This window comes from Branchiostoma lanceolatum, chromosome 5, assembly GCF_035083965.1.
Source record: "Branchiostoma lanceolatum isolate klBraLanc5 chromosome 5, klBraLanc5.hap2, whole genome shotgun sequence".
Taxonomy (NCBI): domain Eukaryota; kingdom Metazoa; phylum Chordata; class Leptocardii; order Amphioxiformes; family Branchiostomatidae; genus Branchiostoma; species Branchiostoma lanceolatum.
The window spans coordinates 17,512,973-17,534,422 of NC_089726.1; the positions used below are offsets into that span (position 1 = coordinate 17,512,973).

At 44.0% G+C, this 21,450-nt stretch overlaps 2 protein-coding genes across 6 annotated transcripts in view; one reads left to right on the forward strand and one right to left on the reverse strand.

Annotated features, from left to right (window-relative positions):
* The window catches only part of LOC136435510 (synapsin-3-like), a 74,395-nt gene that overhangs the window by 12,314 nt on the left and 40,631 nt on the right, over positions 1-21,450 (reverse strand). The gene's annotated exons all lie outside the window — the stretch shown is intronic.
* On the forward strand, positions 5,054-21,097 carry LOC136435509 (metalloproteinase inhibitor 3-like). The gene is made up of 6 exons (XM_066429079.1): positions 5,054-5,429; positions 15,703-15,893; positions 16,281-16,407; positions 19,528-19,652; positions 20,033-20,158; positions 20,422-21,097. Exons 1-6 carry the CDS (start codon positions 5,318-5,320, stop codon positions 20,653-20,655), a joined length of 915 nt encoding a protein of 304 aa, XP_066285176.1. The 5' UTR covers positions 5,054-5,317; the 3' UTR covers positions 20,656-21,097.

The following is a 21,450-nucleotide window of genomic DNA, read 5'->3' on the forward strand; positions in this document are numbered from 1 at the left end:
GGTGAACATGTTTGTATACCGTATGTATATACACTTTCAAGTCTGTAATGTCATAGTCGGTATAAACAAGCAAATCTCGCATGCTATTCATATATTTTTCGTACTCCTTCCCGGGACGTTTTTCGTTTGCCAATACATAAAATGAACATGGAATTTGGAATAGATCATTGATATTCTTTTCATCACTCTTTCATATGGTCGCATGTTCCGTTTATTTTGTGTTATTATGGTCATTTTGATCATGCCCTGCTAAGGTAAGGTAACAGTAGCAAGGTTTGTAAACGTAGCTAAAATGAAGGCCCGGAAAAGAGAAAAAGGGTATAAGGTAGGGAAAGTGAGACATTCATTGCTTGTTAACGTTATGGCGTGTTCGTCTGTAATTGCTTGGCGGCCATGTTTGTTTATAGCAGGTATGTCCGCCATGTTTGTTGATGTGTCATGGCGGCTGAAGATACAAGATACAAGATAACTTTATTGGAAATCGCAGTGTTGCCACTGAATTAAAACCAATTTACAAATATATCAATCAATCAGTCAGTCAATTTACAAACATATCAATCAATTAGTCAATCAAAATAGACGGCGCAATACTGTCCGATATCTTGCGTATTCTTAAGACCTTAAAACTGGCATATTTAAAATAAGTGTATCTTGTTACATACAAGGTTTGACACATTTACAGGAAAAAAACGAGTCACTGATCATACTTGTTGATAAGGCGGGTCATGTATGGAATGCAGGAGTTCAAGTACCGGTTAGTTTTTACTTTCGGACAGTTCAGTTTGTGATTGTTCCTTGTCACTCTGCCAGTGATCTGGGCCCTTTGTGGTGGTAGCCAGTCCCTAAACTCAGAGTCCATCAGGGATCTAGCGAACTTGAGACACAAATGTTCACGTCTGGTGGCGAGAGTTGAAAGTCCGAGGTGTTCAAGTGCATGTTGATAACCGGTGTAGCTGTTGCCCATGATGGTACGACACGCCCTTTTCTGCAACCGTTCTAATTGGTCAGACTGGCGCTTGGTCAGGCCGGAGGACCAGACGGGGACGGCATACTCCAATATTGGCCTGATGTAGCCAATATAGATTGCTACCAAGTCACATTGAGGTAGGTTGAACTTCTTCAGACGTTTGAGGAGGAAGAGTTTTCTGCCCGATTTCGCTACCATGTTGTTCATGTTTGTCCCAGTGGAGGTGACAAACAGGGAAGTGCCACCCTGCGGTTTCAGACACCCTTGTTTGCCCTCATGACGACAAGACCTGAGTGGTACCGTCCCCTCCTCCCGTGGTAGGGCACCTCTCACTGCACTGGACCCGCGGCACGCTGGCGGCGTCGCTGCGGCCGATAGAATTGACAAAGCACTCAACGAATTTAATCTCATCGACAAAAAAACGAATCTTTCTAAGCTTTGTGTGTTTTGTTGTCTTTTTTGTCATACTTGTACGTTTTGAATGATATTCCCATTATAAAGTCAAGGGTAACACAAATCCAGGACGCAGCGACACCGCCAACGTGCCGCGGGTCCAGTGAGAGGGCTTTACTCTCCAAGCTGAGGTTTGTGGGGAAGATCTTTTTATCATATATGTGCCTCATTTTTTGTCCGCTCTCCCCCGCTCTCCTCCTCAAGGTTGGTGGGGACAAAAAAAGTGCATATGATAAAAAGGTCACAATCTTCCCAACCAACCTCTGCTTGGAGAGACAGAGTGCCTGGCTTGTGTCACAGCCTTGTCTACCTTATCGCTGAAACTTTGATCGGCGGTCACGGACATTTTGTAGGGGCCCTCGAGTGCCGTGCCGGCCATTTTTCCCGTGACTGCTTGCGACCTGTTGTGACACTTTGAACACACTGAAGAGATGCTTACATCGTTCACTTCAATCTCCCACCACTCAAGAGAGTTACTGAGAGAAACACAGGCGTGTTAATCATCTACCACGACCACTCGTGTTTTGGGATGACGTTTTTGAACATGCACTTCTGTGTTGGTCTGAAGTCCTCTCCAAGCAGAGGAGTGGTTCCGGCTGGTTTATGACGTGTTTTTAGGCGTTTTTGTCGGGCTTTCTACTTTGTCATGTTTTTTTTGTCTCACTAAACCACACCTCTGCCCGCAGACGGTCAATGGTTTAGTGAGAAAATAACACATGACAAAGTAGAAAGTCCGACAAAACGCCTAAAAACCAGCCGGAATCACTCCTCTGCTTGGAGAGGAGTCTGAAGTTAATTAGGGGTCCTATAGAAAATGCAGTATTCTGATGCGTCATGCTATTGCGGCCTAGCGCTCACTGTACTCCACATGTCATATACATTTATGTGTATCTAATTGGCTGTTTGTATGTATAGATGTAGTAGACCTTACGAAAGTCGCTGTACTATTGTTGTGTCAATAAAGATTTCGATGTCATAATTCTTCATCGAAAGATATTAAGAAGAGAACACTAAGAAACAAAGAGATAAACAATGTGTGAGTGAGTGATACGATGTTCAATTCACGACAGAGCTATAATACTGGACATGTTCAATGAATGGCCAAGTCAAATATTGAAAAATGTATTCATATGAATACTGTCAATGTAAAGTGACTATTAATGCAATCATTAAATTGTGCTTTCTAAGAACTCGTCCTGACATTTCATAATCCTCTTAGACTATTCAACATTTTTCCTGATTCCCGCTGGGGCAAAACGTTTCTTATTAAAATGCCCCGTCATCTTGAAAAGGAAGAGGCGGGTCGAAACGTCTGAACTGCCGAGACGACTTTTTGATCCAACTGACTGATAATACAAATGAACGCCCACAACAGGACATGTTCTACCCCCTCCTTTTATCCTGACCAAATCGGATACTTTCATCATTCAGAATGCGGAAACACGCATACATATGTATTCGGTCTTTCTGTTGACGTTTTGTCTGAGTTTTTTTGTGTGTGCGTAGAAAGCCCGTCTGTGTGTGACGAGAAGGGGGAAGGGCCAGGGGCACAGCCACCCCACCCACCGTGACCGCACTAGGAAAATCCCGCCGTGTTCAAGGCCCGAGTGCCCCCGCAGTCGAGGTGAGGTTTGTTGAGATGGAAGCCAACCGTTCGCCGATGCAGGACACGGCTGTTGGTAGCATGTACACAATGCTGGACATCCCACCGTTATTTTTGTTACCAACAGGCGGTGCCCTCTTCACTGACCCGCGGCCGCCTCTGCCGACCTCCCCTGAATTCCCGGGTCCCGTTTCTCTAGGCGACGTTTACGTGTCCAGAACGCAAGATTGACGTCCAAAACGGACGATACATTTGTAACCCCACAGTGTCAACCATCTGACAGTCAAGTCAGTGTGACTCAACATGTCCAAATTAAGTAAACGCCTTGTTGAGGAAGAGACCACAAGGGCACCGCCCTCCCGCCCAGTGACACGCCCCGTGACTTGGCTATCTACTGAGTTACTCTATAGGTCCAGTGGAACAACGAAATCTTTCAAGTCAGACGATGTAGTAAAACAGTGCGTGCATATATTTTCCATTCACATTATCACTTCATTGGGAAATTCGTTACATCACTTTACATTTTCCATCAGTTTAACTGCTCTTCGAACAGTCTGACCGTTGTCTTCGGCATAGAGCAGCCTGTAAACAAATTCATTAGCAGACTTGTCTCCGCTTGAAGTTTGCATTGCACATTACAACCGGCCTAAAGAATGGGGGCATAGTAAGACATGTATTTACCGTCTGACAAATCACGACGACCCCCCTCTCTTTATTACGTAAGGGAAGTGGTGTACAATGCTCTTGACGCCCACAGTTTCAAATCTCCTATTCTTGAACACCCCTGCAGGGCAGCTTGGAAACTTGCCCGAACCACATACCACCCTACCCTGGCAGCCTCCCAAAGAAAAGATGTCCAGTTTTTCATTTATTTTGCATCTGGCCCTGTTGTTTATGTGTAGTTTCTACCTCAACCCTCCGCAGATGCGGCTATCAGGCAAGAAAGGGGTAAAGCGTCACTTTCCATTACTAAGACGGAACTTCCGAGAACCAGCATCACGGCGGAGGAATACTAAGATAAACCGAGTAATCATAATGAAAATCATCAGCCAATAGGAAGGGCTATCACGACAATTCAATTAACTGGTACCAACTTCCGCACGACATAAACGGTTCCCTCGTTAAAATCGGACGTAGACGATCAGACTGTGTTCTTTTATTTGTATAAACTGTAAGTAAAACCTCGGTCTATGAAAGGCAGAGCAAGTTAACACCTAGCCGATAAAAGTAAACTCGATGAGTCTCCTCTATGCTTCTTTACTTCTCCGCAGACGGAAGAAAATGACGAAGACAATATCTAAATACGTGTCTGCTAGTTAAGAATAGAGCGTGACTAAGACATTAAGTTTCATGGAAAAAGTGATTGCTTCCTTTCCGTTTTGATAGGCGTGGCACCAAAAGTTACAGAGCGTCACATGCTCATATCGCACGGCATCCACCAAGTTTACAAACAGGGGCCGACCGTTATGTATATAAGACATATAGGGCAAACCGTTTAAACAATATACAGGGTTGGAAAATATTCGATTTTAATTTCCATAATGATGCAACAAAACGCAACAGAAGCGGAAGAAAGGAATTTATTATCTACATTTCTCTATTACTTTATGGATGTTAAAGGCAACCAGACCAATATTAGGGCCAAAAAATGGTGGTGGCATTTACTAACATTGTTTAGCACATTTGCGTGACAACTCCATATTTTTAGGAATCACGCAAAATCGTGCCATACGATGATCCCCTTAGCTTCATGAGCCTACAAAAACCCCGGCCACGATTTTCAGAGTGTCCTCACATCACAACAACAACGTATTTTTGCATCATGGACGTTGCATTGTGATACTGTTGTTTGAACTTATCATGTATAGAAATGACTAAATAAATTGACTTTCAAAATCCGATTTTTCTGACCCTTACATTGCTCGGGTATCCTGTCTAGTATTACTGGTTTGTCCCGGGGCGAGGGTTGGGCACTGGACGATTCCACTCGAGAAAAGAGGCGCCGTTAAGTACACAGCGGTTACGAAAGTGGAAGAGGCTGGCGCAAAGCCACACCACCGTCGTGCGGAAATCGGCCAGACCATGTGGGTTTCATCAACAAATTTTCCGAACATGACTAGTGCGGCGAGGTACCTGCGCCAAGGAGTTTAAGAAGCGGGCAAGTGAGCGTGCGTGCGGGGGAGTCACTCAGTCATTCAGTCCGAGCTCGTGCTACTACTGGCTGCGTGCGTGTGTGAGTCAACTGTACGTTCTGAAGACTACGTGAGAGTGTTGTACGGACATACAGTATACCAATGGCGCGTGTTTGGGCGGTTCTGTTTCTGACGTTGGCGGCGGTGCACGGTGCCCTGTCCTGTACGTGTATGCCGGCGCATCCGCAAACCATCTTCTGTCATGCAGAAGTCGGTAAGTCATTTTACTGATTGTCATAACCGTTTAAGCTACAATTCTTCCGTCGTTTTGCATCGTCGCCTTTCACTGTGGGGATGCGGGTATAGTCGGTGGTTTTGCAGTATTCTACGTGTTCTCTGATAGCAGATATTCTCCTGAATTCATTGCGTGAAACTCCGGGAATATACAACACCGTAACGGCTAGACTGTTCCTAGAGCACTATCTGAGCCTCCCCAAACGACCAGCGCTAGCGGAGAGGTATCTGGATCGTACATGAGAATGACATAGCTCGGCTATAGGCCCTGCCCCGCGCTAGCTGCATGCCAATAGTTGAGATGCCATCACATCTGGGGGACGGACAAGCGCGCCTACAGGGGCTACAGTACACTTCACATACACAACACCATCGGAGGTCTAGCGACTGTTTACAATAGAACATATCAACAACACGGACCCCGCTACTCAACTCTCTCAAGCACCAACCCTTATTCGCCCTTTTTCGAGATACGACGGAATCCGAAAAACTCCATTTGAAGATCTCAGTTATCCACTTGCTCCAAGTGTTTGATTGAGAACTGCGCCTGGCCATGTTTTGGAGGCCTAAAAGTAATTGTGTTGTTAGTGTTTGGTGTGAGTCAGGATTAGTTAAAATAAACACTACATGTGTCTATGATTTGTAGATACACAAATGATGTGTATATGAAACTGATTGATATTTCATCAAGTTGCCTGGTAACGCCATGTAGTCGTTCCGTACGGGATAGCTATGTTCTACATGTGGTTGAGTACCATGCTCCCGGTCTCTATTCAAGTTGTGGCGAAGACTAAGATTATCAAGACTACCCGCGGCATGGGCCACTGCTGGGTCTATAGTTAGACTCATGGTTCTGAGTCTGTTCAGTCTAACTGTTAAAATAACCCGACCGTTTATCGCGTTATTCCACACATGTGTGGAGTGAGAGGGTCTGTACACCGGCCAGACAGAGACCAACATTTTCGCGCGGGTTCGCCACATAGCATTCACCCACCGGCACTGCCTGTATCCGCTGAAATCCTTTCAATGTTCGCGGCGTCTACAGACGCGCACTTATAGACTTCCCTTTTCCCACAGTGGTCGAGCTAGCGGCACCGTGTGTAGTTGAGAGACAGTGGTCCGCACCCGGAAGGATTAGTCGTACATGTCTTCCTTCGGCCTTGAACGACATCCATTCCCAGTAAATCACTTAATGCTCAGTTGGTTCTAATATTCCAATTAAAAAGATCCTATCTGTGACGTGTCATGTGCAAAATCGCCCTCCTCCCCAAAAGAAATAACAACTTCTTGACTTTATGATAACCTCATAGCAAGCTTTTTTTGCTTATTATATGCCATTTTCTGATTATATATCAATTATGGGCAGCTGTCAAAAACTTGATACAATCAGTACGGAAATACAATGAAAAATAGCACACTATAAGGCCTTATAAGCCTACCATGGAGGCTATTATAGAATCGCAAAAATGTTGATACGCACAAAAAGCTGTCCCAAGAAACCTGCCACAGAGACTATTACAAAATCGCAAAAATATTGATTCGCACAAAAAGCTCTCCAAAGAAACCTGCTATAGAGACTATTACAAAATCGCAAGAATGTTGATGAGCACAAACTAGTCGTCCCAAGAAGTCTGTTACAGAGGCTTATGTTATAGCATGTCAAGCACAAACGCGTACGTAATACACTTTCTGTCGACAAAGCTCGAATGTTGAAGGTGGCCAACTGTTAGGTAGCCTGGTTCCAGTCTCTACGGGTCGGCTTAGGGGTGTTTTAGCGGGCCCAGTCTGCTATATTGAACCGTTTCTGTCAGCCTGTCTACTTAGCTGCCATAGAGAGTTTCGCCGCAAACATAAGCCAAGTCCGTAAACCCATCCCCGAGCGGGCTAAACCGTCTGGGCGGATGGGCATCACTCTCAGCGCCGTAGAGATACCGGGGAGCCCCCGATGGTATGGTTTCCAGGCTAACTGTTAGGACACATGGCGGGACGCTCCTGGGCATGCACCGGCGGACGCCACACAGGACCCCCGGGCCACGGTTCTCCTGCGAAATGTTGGGTTTAGTACGCTTCTGTTAAAACACGTCGCGGAGGTTGTTGCCGGTCGCCATCTCTGTCCAAACAAACTTGACCGAAGGAACAGATTTCCCTCTCGTGAACGTGACTCCAAGCGGATTCTTTCGACAAATTGGCCGCGTCGTCGGCAAAGACTGCTTTAAAGATACGACGTTTCGCGCTGTGCATTTCCTACTACATCTTTACTCAATCAACATTTTTTTCTCAACACTGTACATTGTATTTAGCAATCGTCGCGAATAACTTTGGACAACTGCTTTGCCGTCTCTGTCTCAAATTTCAAACCACACTTCCTCCACTCTTTGGCTTGCTACTGATTCTATACGTGTCCAGGAATCGATCCACTGCATCCGCTGCCAAGCCTAGTTTAATTTCAGACGAAGTTGTGGGCGAAGAGCCATGCTCGCAGACCGGAGCATCTCTCCTGCCACCGAGCCGTGTTGACAGCCATAACATTAGAATCCCTCCTGGCACTGCGTCAACTGCCCTAGTCTTAATTCTCTTGTTTTCAGGACCTTGACACGGCAGTACAGAGACGCGCAAAGTTAATCTACAAAATCGACGTGGGCAGGTTTGATCACACAAAGAACGTCTCTGACTGAGATACCGTGGGGGCTTTCTTCGGCCACGTTAACCGGATTTCGCGGTGCTCTAGCCAGCCTAGGTCTCGCCTTTGTCCCAAAGAATGAAATGTTGACATATTTGGCAGGACATCCGAAACTTGGTTGTTGTTTTGAAAATGGGAAATAGGTCACTGCTCGGGTGGGCTGTCAAATATATGCCTCAAAACTGGGTCCTTAGGAGTGGTTCGACCCACAAGCCATGCCAAATTGTCTTGCGCTGAGGAGGAGTGATGGGGATGCGGGCTGAGAAACGTTAATCTAATCATACTATCGTCCAATCATTTAGGGCCACTCATTTCATAGGCAACTTCGACCAAAATGGCAAAGGACGTCAAGTTCGTTTAAGTATTACTAGTAGTATTTTTCAGAGAAAGTTTTAAACATGGTGGATGATGTGGGTGCGGCAAGAGAAACATTAATTCAATCATCCCATCGTCCAATCATGTATGGGGTGATGGAGTGGCAATCATCCAATAGGTGACTTCGACAAAAATAGCAACAGGCGGTGATTTCTTGGGCGTTTGCGGTGCAGGCGGATGTAGAATTTTCCATGTAGGATAATGTTTTTGTCATCGTGTCAGCAAAGAAACGTATGAGTCAGAATTTTGGTTCTAAATGGTTACAAAACAACCAGATTACAGTTCCAAGTATAGATAGCTTTAACTGTATGTGTTCTCTACAAACTGACTTTGATCGAGTTAACTAAACTGGCGCCACGATTGGCGTGTGCATGACCCCCTGCGACGAGGATCACACGAACATACACACCGAGAACACTAGAGCCGTGTTTTGGAAACACCGAGGTAGCGCGTATCCTGTCGGAGACGACAACACGACTGAGAAAGCTTTGTTGTCGAAACACTCCTGAAGGATTAGAACTTAAGGGAGCATGTCTCCTTTGGAGAGCTCGGAGGTTCGGGGTTCGAATCCCGGGTATAAGAAACTGCTTAGATTTGGAGGGCACAGTAAGTCCGTCAAAGCAGAGAATAGTTATGGGGACGCAGAGGAAGCGGGTGAGAATGTCCTTTTTTTAGGTCAAGAGTTCGAGCAATGCCTTTTTGTTTCCTCGCCACGGCCACATTTTTTCTTCCAACTTTCTTGAGCTAAACGTTTTTCGTCTTCTTACATATTTTTTCTTAATCATTCTTCGTTGCTATAGTCAAGAAACCACCACCTATCTTTAAGAGTTAAGGCACGTCTTGGTATGCGCTTGCTAAAAGCCTCCGAGTGCCCAAGGATAACAGCGCTTGCCAACCGTCGGACCAACGTTGGTATGTTAAGCCTTGTGTGACGATTAACTAGTGGAGCAAGAAACCTCTTTTTAATACTGCGGGCATTACCTTTGCAATTATGTTGTATGGAGGCCACCTATGGCGATAGTAGGACACAGTACCATGTACAGATCATAATCTGATAGGAAACACAATTCAGTCTTGTTAATGTATAGTCAGCCCAAGAGTCAAGACGTTGCAATTTTGTAAGAGTAATATCACTTTAATATTGTAATCTTTAAAATTGATGGAGTAAATACCACCCCAAAGTTATGAAGGGCAACGGCGTGATTAGATACGAAGGAAAACAAGCAAAACAGCGTTTTTCGGAGCGGCGACTGGTTTCTCTTGCAGAGTTAACATAGACGCTGGTAAACTAGTCCGTTCCATACAAGCATTTTCCAACGAATCGCATGGATATACAACGAATCGGGAAGTCGACTAAACAACGACGCCTTTTCTATCTAGATTTGAACAACGGATTATCCCGTTACAAAACAAAATTTCATGCTATTTTTGAAATTGTCTTTCACATTTCACGGTTGTTTTGAGTGAAAACGTTTGTAGCTTCTCGTGTGCATCTCAGTCCATCCCTTGTCTCTTTCTCAGAAGTCGCGGAAAACATCCTTTGGTGACCTCACAAGACACCCAGTGACGTCAACAAATTTCGCGTATAATTCCTACAATTACGGTGACGTCACACCGTCTGTTTTAAGCTGTGATTGATCACGGACGTTGATTTAGTGATTCAGACCTGGATAGTTTGGGTACTGACCCCAGGACTATGATTCTGAGGTCTTGTCCAAACACTAGACGCCAAGAAACAACACGATATTTGTTGAGACTTTTGACGAGTGCCCACTACCCACCAGTATGGGGATTTTCCATTCTAAAGTTAGACTTTGACCAAGGCGGTCTCAAAACATCCTGGGGTGACCGTTATGACTCATTTTTTATTCAAAATCTATTTTTGGCGGATCTTTGAAGACATGACTAATTTTGTCACGCAGACTGCGCCTTTTTCATTTCCTTTTTGCTGTGTTTGTTTTGTATCACCAGCGATGCATTTAAAAAGAAGTCACGAAATAAAAAGTACATGTAACTGTTTCAATGCTAAGTAGGAATAACATCGAAGGATATTAAAACCACAGAAATTACATTAAAGGGAAAGTGAACTTGATGATGAAATATTGCGAAGGATACAAAACGGTCAGGTCAACTTTTATGCAATATCATATTCATAAATCAGAACATTAGATAAATGCAACGTTAGGATGCTTGAATTCGCAATGCCAATGATTTTTCGGGGGAAAATGTAACATTTGAACTATTTTCAGCTTACTCGTTCAGAACATCTATAATATACTAGGAGTATGGGGTTAAAGGTCGATGACCGACAGTGGCTATCACTCAAAGGTCTTATATAGTGTCGCGCAATAAACTTCATCTATATTGTTGTAACAAGTATAGATAACAATAATAGTCTTGCAAATGTATGCTTGCATTCTTTGAATAACAAGATGTTATGGACGACCTGTTCTTAGCCTGTTGGCCATACTGGGCTTATAAGGCCTCATTCAACATTCAACTAGACACGCTACCACGTTGCGACGTAAATTGGAATTGTGCTACACTTGATTTTGTAATTGGAATATTATGCAAAATGCAAAATGTATGACTGGAAAAAGAACGAAACACACAAACCGTAAGAAGATGTTTTTTTCTTTAAAAAGCAACATATTCTTACGGTTTGTGGTCTATATGAAATTCGTTGAGCGCTCTGTCAACTCTTAAGCCCCCCGAGTTTCACTGGACCCGCGGCACGCTGGCGGGTCGCTGTAGCCGATCGAATTGACAAAGCACTCAACGAATTTCATCGACAAAAAACAAAGAATCTTTTAAGCTTTGTGTGTTCTGTTGTCTTTTGGGTCATACTTGTACGTTTTGAATGATATTCCCATTATAAAGTCAAGGGTAACACAACTCCAGTTTAGGACGCAGCGAAGCCGCCAGCGTGCCGCGGGTCCAGTGAGAGGGGGGCTTTAGGTCGCAGTGCGGTCGCAGCCAGGTCACCGCCCTAGTGGACCAGGGGTGTAAGTACATTGGGCTCCGTAGCCTGAGTGGCAGTGGTGTCCCAGCAACGCAGAAAAACACGTTGATGAGGTTCCAGAGCCCGACATGTGCGCGCTGCGTGACTGTGAATATATACAACCGTCAACATGTATAACAAGACTGGCACGCAACGGACGGGGATAAGCGCTTGTCAAGCGCCACATCTTGATGGAAACACACGGGGTGACATCTAAAGAATGTAGCACCTGGGTACAAACATCCTATACCCAAGTTTATTGCTTTGGAAACACGTCACGAATTTCAGATTTACCGTTAAGTTTGAAGCAGCCAATTAGCGACCTACTTGGTAAGTTGTGCCAAGGGAAGAAGCTTGTTAGTAGGGGGAGGGGGGTACTCTCAGTTGGGGGACTTTCTAATGAAAACCGCAAGGATTAAAGTGGAATTACAACTGCCTACCAGTGCACCACTCAAGTGAAGGTTGCATCTGCAGTCAAGGTTTTCTAGTAGGGTAAAGGGAGGGAGGGTGGTGTAAATAGGTCCCGCTCTGTAGGGGGGTACCTAATGAAAACCGCAGGGATTCCAATGGAATTCCAAGGCTGTATTAAATTGGAATTCGGCAGAAAATACGAGCTTTGTGATCGGGAAGCCAGGCTGATTCCAAAGGGTGCCTTCCGGCTAGTCGGACAGATCAGACAAATTTTAGAATTTCAAAGCAATTTTGGGAAAGTAACGTTAAGTCTGTGGGAAAATGAGCCCAAGAGCTCCACGACCTCGTACCTCCACTAACAGTAATGGTATGAGTAACTACGCTAATGATGCCCTAATTTGCATGGTTTGTGCCTTGCAACATTAAACGTTACCATTAATATGTGCGCTATGTGTGTGAAAGTTTTATCATTTATCAACACAAAGGAATTGTCGAATTTGTCTTGTTCATTATACGTACGAGGCCTTGATGTTCATAATTTGTTTCAAAACGTAGAGAATTAAATATCTCCGAAATCCGTCAAGGAAAAAACACCGAAAAGCAACAACGTAATATGTGTTTACATGACCCGGTTATATCTACGCCTCGGAAAGTGCCAAATGCTCGGCGTTCCTTCCAAGACTCTGAGTCTCTCATGTCGCAAGCATGTAGAACCGATGTAGTAACTGTTTCTTAGTTGTTCTGTTAGCGCGCCCGGTGTCTTCTCTGATTTCTCTGTATATTGTTGTATATCTTAGAGTCAACAGTGCCGTAGACCCATTGGTATCCCACAGGAAACTCGACCAAAACGTATCCACCGAGCTTGCCAACTTCCAATTACTCTCACATTCACGTTCGATCTCGGATGTCGACGACAATTATTTTTGGCGATTACCTAAACCCGTCCTCTGTGACCCGAGGTCGCGGAATATGTAGTTGATGGATGGCATGTGGAGGCCATATTTTGTCCTCTATTTTAAACAGGCGGTGCCGGGGTACCCGCTGTCGATTATCTCCAGACAGTGATTGGCGTTGACATCTGACCGTTTCTGTCCTCGCCCGGGTCTATTCAGGACACTGTGAACCAAGCAGATGCGAAGTTTCTGGTCGTCGTTTTTTTTAGCACGTTCTTCCTTTCCTCCTATGTGGCCTGTAACTATTACTATACGTGGCATTTCACCCCTTGGCCTGTTCCTGATAATTTGACAATGTGCCATTCTGTTGTATAGATTAAAAAGACCGTTGCCCTATTCACCGACAGTTGGACTGGGGTTTTAATTAAGTTAGCTCAAGGAAGGAAATGTGGGTTTCATTTTGCACAAGGTTGAACTTTCGAGGGACCCATTGGCTAAACAGTAAGTGGTTTAGATTAAGTCCCTGTCACAAACATCGTACTACAGGTTTCTGATAGCCAATCTAGGACATTTTTAGGTCAGTCTTTGATGTGTCTTTATTGTCAAGAGCCTCTTCATTGGAGAATTTAAACAACCTTACCTATAATGTCACATTTACGTGACTTTCATCACATAAACGAATTCAAATTTACCTTCCAGGTTTACCCATCCAACATGGCGGACAATACCTGCAACAATTGACGTCATAGTCACGTGCACGTGGGTGCAGACATTTGACCTTGGCAACTTCTGTATCTATATAGCCGGTATAACCGCCATTCGGCGTAACACACCAGCTTAAATGGCTTTTGACAACCACTAGTTTCAAGACGGGAAATACTGCGTTCAACTGTTGGCGTGCGAAACGTAATTGTAGCATCTGGCCGCATATCTAGTGACAAACAGGTGTCAGGCTCGGTCGCCAGCTCCATCCGACCACCTACGTCGCCATCGGCTGTCAGTCACACTGTGACACGGGCTTCGCCAAGGTCGTGGGCTGCCATGACAACGTAATATTTGTCACGTGACATCATAATCTTGTCACGTGATCGTACACGTGACGACATAATCTTTGTCACGTGATCGTCACATGACAACATTTTGGTCCTTCACAGTCGCAAGGTCGAAAAACGTGCATCAGAGGATCCTCTCAGAGTAACAGCCGTTGCCAAAGATTTCATTGGGCACTATATGAACCTATATAAGAGATATAAACTTTAAATACGATTACAGGGAACGTTCAGAGTGGTCTGTCGTAACTGTAGCTGGTTGTGTGTTGGAATAGCCTGGAGGCCAGACCCCCAATCTCTGAAATATCTATCGTTAGATATATTGATAGTTTAGAGATTTGGGGGTCTGGCATCCAGGCTAGCGTTGGCAGGGACTCTATGTGACTAGACAAAGTCAAAAGTTTAGACAAAAGTCAGAAGTTCATTTTTTTGCACTTAACGATGAATTCCTATTTCAAACAGGGGACAGGGACATTCAAATTCACTGTTTCAGTCTCAGTCCAAGTCTCCCTACACTCAGAAATCTTGGTTCACTGTTATATGTTAAGATTTATCTGAGCATCCGTCGTCAGTCCACACAAGCTCGTAGATTCCCTGCACGTATTTCTTTGTGAACAAAACATCTTGTCTCAGCTTGACCTTTTTGATGGTGTGCGAATAACAGCGGCGTCGGGCCTTCCGGTTTCGGTCAACCCCCGAGCGTACCCGCGCCAGACGCCGCCGTAAAGTTTAACGTGTAACCTCACAACACGGGTTCCACACAAACTGCAAGGTTCAGACAACGGCTTCCTGGTCCCATTCGTGTAGTGTGATTTCCCACTTCGCTGTGTGGCGACTATATTCCCACGTCACGGCTTACAAGACGGATTTCCGCCATGTGGTTCCCAGACAGGGCCCTCTCCATGGCTTTGACCGCGGACATCTTGGCTTTGAACCAGAGAAGTTCATGCCTGGAATGTCATTAATAGACAGGAGGCGAGTGACGGGCAGAGGTCAATTGTTCAACTGTGTACTTGAAAGGTCAAGTTGTCGACCACATGAAGAGACAAGGTCCGACTAAACGACGGCAGCGGATGGAGGGATACAGTCCCGTCGTGAAGTAGATTGGACGGGAGCAAAGTTGTCTAAACGATGTGGATGTTTGGGAAGCGCTGCACCTGTCGAAACTAGACACCCGTGTTTTCGGATGTTTTTAGACGGTGTTTTAATTTCAAACCACGAATGGCTGCCAATTTAAACAACTGTGTTGTAGAGTGTATGTAAGCTACCGGTATCACTGCGGACTGGTCTAACAGCTTGGCCTGGTATCAATGCTGGGAGAAATTCTGTTTCTAGCCGAAAAATGATCTTGTCATAATTTTTATTGACACAAAGTTGTAGCTTAATCTTTCTTCTATTCGATTTAACGTGAAACTCTTTTATGAGAATGTTAAAATGTGGCAGCTGAATCGAATATGTCATTACACAGTACGTGAAGGAAACTGAAGCAATATCAGGGCTCGAAAATTGGATTTTGAAAGTCAATTTATTTAGTCATTCCTATACATGATTAGTACAAACAACACTATTACTATGTATAGCAACGTCCATGATGCAAAAATACGACATTGCCAGTGTGATGTGAGAACTCACTGAAAACCGTAGTTTTTGTAGGCTCGCGAAACTAAGGGGATCATCGTACGGCACGATTTTGCGCGTTTTTAAAATGCTATGAAGTTATTATGCAAATGTGCTAAACAATGTTAGTAAATGTCACTACCATAAAGATTTCAGCATCTATTTATGTCTCTTTTTTTTGGCTATAATATTGCTTTGGTTGCCTTTAGCATGTGTTTTTCTTACAGCTGTTCGTGGTAAGATCGTGAAGGTGGAAGAGATCGGCTATGTTCGTCCGACGCCGAACGTCACGATGGAGGAGGAAGAGGAGGAAGAGTACCTGGACCCTTCCATCAACGAAATCCCTCTGGAGATGAGGGCTATGGCGGAAGAGGCTTACCACATCGAGTGGGTCCGATACACCTTGCGAGTCACAAAGGTAGGTACTTTGCATAAATTAAGGAGATTTGAAATTAACTGCTGTATAACATACTATGAAGCCTTGTGCAGTTATATCAAAAGCGAAGACTGCAATACATGCACCACAAAAGAGAGTTTTGGACAAAAAATCTTGATATTAATTTATTTTGAAATCTCTAGCCATGTTCATCAAATCGTTGCCATTATTATGTCATATAGAAATTCATCTGAAAAGTAGGTTCTGAGGTAAGAGCGATTGCAGAATGTCTACTACGCATGCGTGGCGATAGGAATTATGGGAAACTTGTTATCCCAGAGTGCATCTGTTGGGAACCCGGATGTTCACAACTAGATCAGTCATCAATACGACGATAAAGATGTCTGACAATATCCGTGTCTGTTACAGGTGTTCAAAGGTGCGGAGAAGATGGAGTTCATCAACAAGAATAAGAACCTGGTGTACATCTACACCATGCCAGATGGCGCAGCATGCGGAATCAAACTCAACCCCAAGCAACACTACCTCCTGACAGGTACGTCTGATTGACCAATGAAACGACACCGCACATCAGTCTTTGATACCATACCTGATGAGTGTGTCCTTCCCACTGATAGGTCAATACCACACCCATATAAGGGATGGGGTGTACATAACCCAGTGCCACTCACTACACTATGTTTTCGACTGAATGACAGTTATGTTCCTTCTGAAGGGTTTGTATCACGTAACCTTCGTCCTCTCATGACACCGTAGTGCAGAGCAGCTGATCGTCACAAGTGTGTGGGAAATACCGAGGGCCCCCGCCATGTTGGCACTGCAGCATGACCTCTAACATTACCGTCAGAAAACAGCTCCGCCCAACCTCTATATACGCACAGCATACACACTCATTAGACAAAGCAACGGAATGTTAGCTATGTACTCGTAAAGACGGGTCACCCGTGAACTGGCCTACTAAGTGTTCTCTAATATTTGCCAAGTTCTTAAGATTCGGTCCTTATTGTGTCCCGTAAATTCAATTACAAGTACTTCAGCTAGCGTCCTTTTACTAGACTAACTATCTCATGGTAGATACTTCTCCAGGGACTATACTGACTGTTTTCAATACATTGCTCTTTAGATACACTGTCAGTGACAAAAACATCTGCCAAACAAAGTCCTAAAGTACATGGTTCGTTCGTGAGAAGTTAGAAAATAGGCCAACCTGTACTTAGCACGATCAAAACTATTGATTTTAGGCCACATAAGAAAGCAATTATTATCTTAGATCTATATGGAAATGGATCAATTTCCTAATCGATAGCTCATCTCAACTGTTAGTTCAGGGTTCAAGTTTAGAAGTTTTTAGTCTTCTGGAAGATTCATGATGATTTGAATTCCATTACTAAATTGGTATTCAAATATGGCATCGGGCCAATATAGCCTCATGATTAATTAGAATGATTGTGCTAAGATCGTAATTTACTTTGCAGAATGTACGAACTCAGTCGTTCGACATTTCACGTTAACGATTTGTTTTCGTTCGCTTGTCAACAAGGAAGAATAAATGGCTAGTTTGCACGCACTTTGGAAATATTTGCACTCTCGTTAGAGGAAACAACAAGCTCGTCTTTTACCGTTGGATCTCGGGACAGCTGTTAACTTGCCGGCTCGCTGACCTGATGTGCAATCAATATAGATGTATTCATGGCGTTTGATTTGAGTCACGTGACAGCCGCCATCTTGAATAGGTGGTTCCAGCACTTTAACTTCAATCTATACAACAGAAAGCTGTATGTATTTCCCTTCTGCGTAACCCTTTTTCAGTTGTTGTTGCATTTTAAGACGTACTCCTTATCAGGACTCCATTCGCCACACACAAACCAGAATATGAGACAAAGTATCAAACAAAAATGTGTTTTTTAATCGACGGAACTGAAAGTCTCGCTTGGGACGGTATTCCGTTCATTGATCCTTTCCAGAGTGATGTTCAGGTCATTCACAGAACGCAATGACTGAAACAGGTCGAACAAACAGGCTGACTAGGGGAAGACTTAAGGCTCTAGTGGACAGCCGGAAAAGGGTGTCTAGATTCCGCCAGCCACATGAATCCATAGCGGTGTGACTATCCTTTCTTCTAATCCGTCTCTAAAGCATGTTGGTCATCTCAACTGGACAACCGAGTTGTCCCTTTTCAAGAGACCGGTGGCAGCTGTCTTCTCTGACCCGGATTTTAGAGTCGGGATGTTTTACACATGTTCAGGGTCTTGTGTCACAAAAAAAAGGACTGTTCCTGCCCTCTATGGAATGTTGCAAGTTGTGGGTCACCGTCTTGCCATCGACCCGAATTTTATGTAACGTTGTAAATCTCTCAGAGGACGGGAGGTTGAATGAGAAGTGTTCAGCTGTCACTCAGGACAATCCATTAGAGGGAGAGGGGGCAGACGAGAAACCTATGCTTCAATGGAATGGTCTATTGTTTATTTCCAATTTTCCAGACGACCAGACTAATCAAAAGATAACAGCAAAATCCATGTTTGTGTTTTTGTTCTCGCTTATCAGATAATGTCGCTGTATATCAGCCTGTCCTATACAGTTGCCTATCGCGGTGATAATTACGTAAATTGTGGACTAACCTTGGTACGCGTGGACATTGTGTGAACATACAAATACAGCAGTTATATAGCTTACGCTACATAGGTGCTTACGTAAGGGAGGGGATTCAAACACGTATATATTCTTTACGTAGTGTACTAGAAAACACTAAATATCCCAATCGACGTTGCAGCGTTTGTAAGATACTTGGACTAACATAAAAACGAGTAAACCCCGTTTAAAAACAAAGCACCCGTTTCGGTACAGTAAAATAGCGCCCCGTATCCTGCACCTTTGACCTTTGTGGGCCTCAGGAGAAGATAAGCGGTTATTTGCTGATTTAGGAAGTATGTCGGAAGATCGCCAAGATGATATCCGAGTCCCCTAGCAACACGGGTGTCTAGATAAACAACTTTCAAGGCCAGGTTTGCTTGGAACAACAGAGGTCATTCACCGATCGTCGTATGTTTCGTGTGTGTGTGTGTGTACATTAAACCGAGCTGAAATATGATTTGTAATTGTGACCAATCACGGACGAGAACGCTAAATTGATTAGTGTTGCGCACGATAATGTCAACATGCTTTTCATTGTCGGAAAAAGGGAACGCATGCACTGAAGGACCTTTTGCCCGTCTCTAATACCATCTCTGCAACATGTACTTGAACAACACTGTATCCTAAATTTTCCACGATATCATGATAAACGCTCAAAGCTGTCCAACCTTCTTTCCACTTGTTCAACATAATTTGATACATTCCAGTCTATAGATACATTCACATACATTCTAAAAGGAGACAACCCTTACTATGTACAAATAGGTTAATATATCAAAGAATGTGTAGATCTTAGAAGTAAGTGATACGTTAAACTCGACATGTTGAAGTATGCATATACTTGTACTAAGGTTAATCATTTTGTATACCATTGTTTGTTGTTTGCATGTATAGTTGTAGAAGACCTTACGAACGTCGATGTACTTTTGTCGTGCCAATAAAGATCTTAATGTAGCATAACGTAAAGGTTTTACGATGATTCTGGTCAAAAGGTTGAATATCTATGTTGTTTTTCCCTGTACAGGGCATGTTCACGAGGGTAGATTTCAGGTCGGTGCGTGCGGATGGAACGTGGAGTGGTCCCAGGTTACGGTGAAGCAGCGCAGAGGCCTGAAGTACATGTACGGCAAGCACTGCGAGCACTGTTCGGTAAGTACTAGTCTTGCTTCTTCTCTCATGATAAACGTCTATGTACACGTTTGAGCCTCGCTCGGGCTCAGTGTAAGGGGCTGCATTCGTCATTCGGATGGTGACGTAAAGTCGGCGGCCCCACGCATAGAGTAGCTTCAGCCGTTAGTCCCAAGCCTCTGCACGGAAACTAAAAGAACACAACTCATTCTAAACCATACTCGATTCTTTACTTACCTTTATACGTTAGCATGTTTTCATTCATAAATACCCGTACATATACTCGATTTTAATGTATCTTTAAACGTTAGCATGTTTTCATTCATTAATACCCGTACACATTACCTATATGTTTAGTTAGCATGTTTTCATCCATGAATACAATTCTTGTCTATCTCCAGATCCAGACGTGTTTCTTTGGCGGGTACGGCTGTGACGAGACCAGCCCGAAGTCGTGCGTGTGGAAGGGTCTGTTGGACGGGTGGCCTTACGACTGCCACACGGTGCACTCCGCCTGCATACGCAAGGTATGACGAGATTGATTTTTATCCAATGACAGCATTCCCTGCATTTCCTTGTAAGCGAGCAATAGCTTCGTGTGTGTGAAACAGAACTTTCGCGCCATGGCGCTAGCCCCTGATTGGTCAGGCTGTTCCATCACGTATCGGCACCCGAGTAGGGCGTTGGAAACTGCAACTTTGCTGCCACCGACTTTTCCCAGACCTTAAAAAGCATTATCTTCTTGACAGTTTTTTGTGTGATGAATAACATATTTTGCATTTTTGAACAGCGTCACGGCAGTTGCGAGTGGTTCCATCCGCCCTCTCTCAGGAAGTGTGAGGAGAGAGCGTTTCCGGTCGCGCGGGAAGGCTTCCATGAGCCCGCGGAGGGATACCCCGACAGCGACCCGGGTGAGAAGGACCCCTTGTCGGAACACCCCGAGGAGCTGCCGGGACTTCCCGAGCTGGAAGACGACGATTTCCCCACCTCGTTCCCAGAATTCCCTGAACATCTCTTCCCATGATGCAGCTGTCTGAACTTTGAACTTTTCTCACTCAGTTGCCCACAATGGGCAAACAGTCATATTCTATTATATTCCACAGAGGGAACCACTATTAACAGATGTCACAAAAAATAATAAAGACGGAAAGTTTTGTACCTGATGTTACGCAAGACTGACATAACTGACTTTCACGGTAACAAACATGCTGTACCTTTTGTAAATATTATTTCGTTGTCCGGTGCCGAGTGGCACTCGATGCTAATGCATAGTCTAGGTGGTACACAACAATATGATAGGACAGTTCGTTAGAAAGCGAGTCACTTTGTAAAGACGTTACACGATGAGTGGCTTTTCTTCTAGAAGAATGCTTAATGTAAGCCAGCGAGACTGTAAAATACGCTTAAGGGAAGGCGTTGACTTTTTCTAAATAACGAGAGTAATAAAACTTATTTTTATGTTTCTATCTGCTTGGTCTGGTGCGTGTATTTGTTGATTGACTTATCATCTTGAAAACAAAATTTTTCTGAAAGCTGATACAGGGGCCATAATGGGATCAACTGATAAGACGAAAATATTGTTTTTGCCTAAACATGGCGGAATCCCCACTGTCAAACCCAATAAAATTATCTTTGAATCATATTTAAAGATATCAAAATCACAACAGCAAGCACTCAGAGGTCTTACAAGTAACGTAATAAATAAAGACATAGGATAAGATTATTTCTCTAACCTTGACCATGTGAAAGAACGTTTGATTGGCAGCACTATAATGAGATTATCATGTCTTTCAGCCAATCAAATGCTATAATTGATGAA

Bases quoted from the DNA above. Each gene is read 5' to 3' on its own strand.
- LOC136435509 (XM_066429079.1), top strand. From the start codon at position 5,318: ATGGCGCGTGTTTGGGCGGTTCTGTTTCTGACGTTGGCGGCGGTGCAC. The intron at 15,894-16,280 runs GTAGGTACTTTG...TGTCTGTTACAG, and splicing joins ACACCTTGCGAGTCACAAAG to GTGTTCAAAGGTGCGGAGAA. The intron at 20,159-20,421 runs GTATGACGAGAT...ATTTTTGAACAG, and splicing joins ACTCCGCCTGCATACGCAAG to CGTCACGGCAGTTGCGAGTG.